At 42.4% G+C, this 6,824-nt stretch overlaps 1 protein-coding gene across 3 annotated transcripts in view; it reads right to left on the bottom strand.

Annotated features, from left to right (window-relative positions):
- The window catches only part of LOC111870419, a 67,948-nt gene that overhangs the window by 34,446 nt on the left and 26,678 nt on the right, over nucleotides 1-6,824 (bottom strand). For all 3 annotated transcript variants that reach the window (XM_033753839.1, XM_033753838.1, XM_033753837.1), the window contains exon 11: nucleotides 1,855-2,031. In XM_033753839.1, the coding sequence (XP_033609730.1) occupies nucleotides 1,855-2,031 (177 nt within the window). The remainder of the gene's footprint in view (nucleotides 1-1,854; nucleotides 2,032-6,824) is intronic.

Below are 6,824 nucleotides of genomic sequence, written 5' to 3' on the forward strand. Positions count from 1 at the left end.
CACACAAGCCCCGCTGCTGGTTTCGCTACGTGGACAACACCTTCGTCATCTGGTCACAAGGTCCCGACAAGCTCCAGGACTTCCTGAACCACATAAATAGTATCAACCAGTGCATCCAGTTCACAATGGAAACTGAAACTGAAGGCCACCTCCCCTTCCTGGATATAGATATTTACAGGAGACCCGACGGTTCCCTGGGCCATAGAGTGTACTGCAAATCCACCCATACAAACCTGTACCTTAACGCTGCGTCCCACCACCACCCTTCCAACAAGCAAGCTGCACTTTCAACATTGGTGCACAGGGCTAGAGCACTGTGTGATCAAGACAGCCTACATGCAGAGTTGGTGCTCCTGAAGGATGTATTCAAGAAGAACGGATACAACAACCGGCAGATCTATAGAGTTCTCAACCGTCAGCCCAACATCAGCCGGCCTGAAGACAATCCGGGCTCAGTCGCCTTCCTTCCCTATGTCGGGACCATATTCAATCGTATCAGCAGAGTGCTGTCCCGATACAACATTAAAGCAGTGGGTCTGCCTCCATACAAATTATCCAATTTCCTCCGGCCAGTTAAAGACAGCCTGGGCCTAAGGACACCGGGTGTATACAGTATCCCATGCGAGTGCGGGAAGGTCTATATTGGGCAGACAGGTCGCTCCGTGGACATGAGGTTGAAGGAGCATCAGCGGCACATCCGTCTCGAACAACCGGACAAGTCGGCCGTAGCTGAACACAGCATCGATCTGGGACACCACATTCAGCTTCAGAATACCTCCATCCTCGCCACCAAGACCCGCTATATGGATCGCATCATTAGGGAGGCAATTGAGATTGAACTGCATCCAGGAAATATGAACAGAGAGGGGGGGTTTTGTCTCAGCAAGTCTTGGAAACCTCTCATCTGTTCTCTTAGAAAACCCCCACCAGGATATGATACCAGATCCAGAAGGCCACACAGGCCATGACCAACCAACATAACAACCACCCCCACCCCCCTCAGCTTACGGATTAGTGCCCAGCTTTAACCTTGCCTTTCTCTCCCCTATACAAAAACACGCTTGTTCCAGCTCCCTTCCCCTACCCCTCCCACACTACTGCTTTCACTTGTATACTTGCCCTTCCCCCCTTCCCTCTCTACTCTCACATAGCTGTGTACATTTCCACACAGTCTGCTTTTACCGGTTCTCACGGTCTCTTCGCTTTGCAGATTTCTTATATTTTTTCTTCTACCCTGAAGATGGAGGCGATACGTTCCTCCGAAACGTCGGTTAACACCACATATACACGGTGCCAAATACCAGAAGACTGCTTTCTTCATAGTCACCGCCGTGAAAGCCTCAAATCTTACAAGAGTCATGTTGTTACTGAGTATAAGATCTGAAGAAGCACTCTCTCTGGATAGTCTCTAATAGCATAATGTCTATACCAAATTTAATGGGGGAAGCACTCATACCCATACACTATTACTGTCACATTAGTTTATTTAGTTTCACTGAGGAAGGATACTTGATCTATTGCAGTTACATTGTATCTACTACTGAAAGAAAGCTTAGATTTCTGTGTTCTGTATACACCTAGAGGTTAAAAGATGTACTCTTACATGCTACTTTCACAGTGGGCTTGGATGAATTCAGGACAGAATTATTTGTCCTAAAACCTATGTTCATTCAAGACAGAATTGGACTGTGCTAAACCTAACAACCAACTCTAGCTTACTCATCATTCTTGGAAAACATTTAACATTTTGCTATAGACAAATAATGTCTGTTCATGCCTGTGGAGTGGCTGATGACTGTACTGCTCCCATACAATATTCTACTGCTATTCCCCAGTTCTGCTATTTATACAAACCATTGGTATTGAGGTAGATTTGGATCCACGTGACATGGTGGTTTTCACTTTGATTCCAGCTTTCTGGTCCAATTTGAGATGTTCATACAAGATCTGACTCAGCTGAGGCACTGAATTCATGTGAAAGTGCTTCCCAGCTGCTCTATATGCTGCATCCTTCAGTCTATTCATTTGATTCTAAAACCAAGACAGAATGCACAACTTTTCAGTCTGTTACTGTGGCAGTGTAGTCCTGGTTCAAGCCCCAGACATACTACTCTGAGATAATGTACTAACTCGAGTTGGTCCTGTTACTTCTTTACCCTGTGAGTTGGAAAAAGCTGAAGTTAAAACCAATAATGACAAGTAAACTGCAGAGTCAGTGCCATTTGTCACTAAAAGCAGGATTCATACCAAAGCAGCCATTAACACAACAAGCAACTAGCAATTCCTGTTTTTAGGAATGGAATTTATTTTAATGACATCAATTCTCATTGGAAAGACCACAATACAGGTATCACAATTATAAATATCCAGAAGAATTATACAATGCAGGTAATAAATAACCTCTTTTCTCTGTTAGGACAAAATTGATGATATCATGTGATAATAGAGAATACAGACAAGGTTTGGACTAGTAACTGGATTTACTGAACTCTTAAACAATTTGTGACTATGCTTTACGAAATACGAGGGGAAGTCAATAATTATCCGCAATGCAGTTGTATTTGTGTTTCTGTTGGCAGCACTGTCATTTTGCGCAGCATTGCCATGCGTGGTTTCCTTGTCATTATTTCTGCGAAGGTTTGATGTTGCTAGGTCAGTTCCATCGTCGCTGCCGTGCCGTTAATCATGGCTGCTCCGTTTTCTGTTTGCACCAAAGAAGAGCAACGTTCAGTGATCCGGTTTTTGTGGTCGGAAGGTGTATCAGGGGCCGCAATCCATCAGAGACTTTCAGCACAATACAGGAACAGTGTTTTGCCGCAAAGGAGTGTCTACGAATGGATTGAAAAATTAAAAAATGGTCGCACAAGTGTTACGCATGAGGAAGGAGCCAGACGACCATCCACGGCCACAAATGAGGACAACATTGAGCGTGCACGTGACATGGTTCTGTTAGACAGACGAGTGACTATTGATGAAGTGGCAAATCGTCTGCAAATTAGTCATGGTTCTGCCTACGAAATCATCCACAACAGACTTCGGTTTCATAAAGTCTCTGCAAGATGGGTCCCAAAACAACTCACAGTGTTGCATAAACAAACGTGCTTGGACATCTGCCAACATTTGGATCGCTATGGTAACGAACGTGACGTCTTCTTAGACAGAATAATCATTGGTAATGAAACATGGATCCATCATTGCAAGCCGGAGAGTAAACGGCAGAGTATGGAATGGAAACATCCACAATTGCCCAGCAAGAAAAAGTTCAAAAGCCAATCATCCGCAGGAATACTGATGCTTACAGTTTTTTGGGACTCGCAAGGCCCAGTACTGCAACATTATCAGGAGAGGGGCACAACAATAAACAGTGCTCGTTACAGTGAGATGCTTACTGACAGGCTAAAGCCTGCAATTCGAAGCAAACGCTGAGGACTACTGTCAAAAGGTGTTGTGTTGTTGCACGACAATGCCCGTCCACATATTGCTGCCCACACTGCTGAAACCCTCCAGAAACTCAAGTTTGATGTAATGGCTCATCCTCTGTAGTGTCCTGATCTCGCCCCTTCTGACTACCACTTGTTTGGTCCACTCAAAGAGGCATTAAGGGGCCGTTGATTCACCTCGGACCAAGAAGTGAAGGAAGCGGTGCATGCGTGGCTTGCTGCTCAGCCAAAAACCTTTTCTGAGGGCATCAGGAAACTTGTGCAATGATGGACCAAGTGTGTTGAAAAGCAAGGGGACTATGTTGAAAAATGATGTTAATGTAAGTTTTCTATTTGTATTGAAATAAAATTTATAGCTACATTGCGGATAATTATTGACTTACCTACATACTATCATACACAGACTTGTGTTCTCTGTCACGGTCTTCATTACTTTGCTTGGTAGCAGCTTCCAAAGGTGTAACATCCTCAGTATCCACGTCCAACGGCTCCTGTCCTCACTGGCTGGCACCTTTCAGCTGCAGCTCCTGAGCTGAACTAACTGGCTTCTAACTGCCAAACTAATTCACAAGTCAAAGTCAAAGTCAAAGATATTGTCACATGTTGGGTATGCTACGTGACAAATAACTTCACGTAGGTCTCAGATTTAGTGGATATGGAACATTCACTCTTACACACTCAAGTACAATTAATAACACTTCAACTGCATTCTGCTGTGGCTATATTCCAACTGTATCTGACTGTGGCTGGATCTCAACTGTTTTGGCAAATGCCTTCAACCAATTATATAGGGGTTTTTCGAACCGCTTAGAGGACACCATCTTCAACCATCCTGTTTCACGTGTCCTATGCTGGTTACCACAGAAGTGCATTATTCCCACTGGTTCAACAACCTGTTGCTTAGGAAATGCATTATTTTCTGTTGTTTCATAGCACTTCTAACAGTTTGTTGTAACCTTGGAGACTCACTCTTAGAATTACCATGGAAGTAACTCTTCCAGATTCCAAACATGTGACAATATGTTACGACACACAGTCAGTTAGCCAGTCTATCTTGGAACACAGGATTAGATTTTTGTTACTGTCAGACAGTTTCTGGTTTGTTGATGTGGGGTATCCTCTCTGATGTGAGGACAGGTCTGTCATTTATGACTGTTGTTGGTCCTCGCCAGTGCATTCATTCTCTGCTCTGAGTTCCACAGAACTCATGACTGTATTTTACTGTCTCAGATTCGACTCATTCCCAACCTGGAGGGCCAGGTCTCTATATTTATATGCTTCACAAACAGGGTGGCCCAGTTATACCCCCAGGCGTTGGACTCCCTTTTTTGTCACCTCCTCACAACTTGCAGGGCTACAGTGGAGGTATTCCAACCTGCCTCCATGTAGGGATCTGTGTCTCAAAAGTAAAAGTCACAGTTATGTTAAGACTGACAGTAAGTCAGCCAGTATGGCTTGGTGTCAAGATCAGATTTTTATTACACTAACTGACAACAAACAATTGACTTCATATGTAGCCTTGGCATGGACCATACAGAAAACACCTCTCCCAACAGTTCTTCTATTGCTGCATCACATACCTATCGGCACAGACCACGCAGAAAACACTGATTCCAAGTTACTTTATTGTGGCATGTTATGAAGCTGTTGCTAGCAATAGGCATGTTTGCAGAGCCATTCCCCAGCAATGGCTGTCTCTGCTGGCTTTACAGTGCTTGCCTTGAGCAAATATGCCGCAATATGAAAAACAGCTTCTGCTATGAACTAGAATGTGTCTTCAATAAATTCCCTACATTCCATATGAAAGTGCTGTTAGATTTCAATGCCAAAGTAGGTATGGAAGACATTTTCAAACCAACTGGGAATGAGCATTTACTTGAAATTAGTTATGATAATGGAGCCATAATAGTAAACTTTGCCAAATCCAAAAATCTGATCATCTAAAGTACAACATTCTCACACCTTAACATTCATAAATTTACATTGACATATCCTGATGGAAAGATTTACAATCAAATTGATCATATTTTGATTGACAGAAGACAGCATTCAAATGTACTTTACGTCGGATCATTCAGGGGAGCAGATTGTGATACTGACCACTATCTGGTGGTAGCAGAAGTTAGGGAGAGACTGGAAGTGAACATACAAGCAATGTACAGATTTCATACGAAGAGGTTCAATCTCAAGAAATTAAATGAGGTAGGGGACAATGGGCAGTCTTACAATAAAATCTCAAATAGGTTCACAGTTGGAAAACTTTGATGCTGAGGTGGATGTTAAGAGAGCTTGGGAAACTGTTAAGAGAGAATATCAAAATTACAGCCAAAGAGAGTCTAGGTTATTATGAACTGAAGAAGCGTAAGCCATGGTTCGATGAAGGATGCTCAAAATTATCAGATAAAAGGAAACACGCCAAGTTGCATTGGTTATAGGATCCAAGCAAACTAAATGGGTATTCATTCATTCATTTATTTTGGAAGGCCAATTGGATTGGTCATATCTTATGCGGTAACTGCCTTCTAAAAGAAGTTATTGAAGGAAAGATAGAGGGGTGGATAGAAGTGACCAGAAGACATAAGATGATGCTGGATGACCTTGGGGACAGAAGAGGATATTTTCATTTGAAGGAGAAAGCTCTAGATCGCATGAAGTGGAGGAACTGTTTTGGAAGAGACTGTGGACCTGTCGTCTTGACAGATTATAGGTACAACCCAGGATATGGAAATAGTCCATTTTACAATGTTCATACAAAATTATGTAAGTCTCATGGATACAATCACCTACATCAATCAACTCATACAAATTATAATACCAAAAAAGAAAAAAAAATAATCAATTTACATGATTCAAAGATAACATTGATATAACAATTGAAGCATTTCAAGCCATTAGCATGCATAACTGAGAGTGTACTCTTTGTATGCTTTAACTGTACTACATTATTACATCTTATAAATATTATGTTTCATACTTTCTGTGTCTTAACACAATACATGTATTGAATTACTTCTCTCCATTGAATGAGAGATTTGACGGAACCCAAAATTGTTCTGGGAATCAGGGAGAAAAGTAAAATTCAATTCCCCTTATGGGAATTAAACCCTGGACATCCACTCCATAGCATCATCTATGCTGATTTTCTTTGTGTCATGCTTACATATCACTTAACAGTCATATTGGATGAGAAGAACTTTTATTATAATACAAAACAAAAACAAATGAATACACGAAGGGGGACCCAAAAATAACCGGAACCGACCTGTTGCGCGCGCATGCTTTGTAGTTACAAGTTGTGCTGCTAGGTGGTGTTAGCTGGGGGTCTCCCGCAACTGTTAGTGAGCTGGCGTCAGTCTGAGTTAAGTGGTTTGTCTGTGGTGCTCT

This window comes from Cryptotermes secundus, unplaced genomic scaffold (assembly GCF_002891405.2).
Source record: "Cryptotermes secundus unplaced genomic scaffold, Csec_1.0 scaffold1366, whole genome shotgun sequence".
NCBI lineage: Eukaryota > Metazoa > Arthropoda > Insecta > Blattodea > Kalotermitidae > Cryptotermes > Cryptotermes secundus.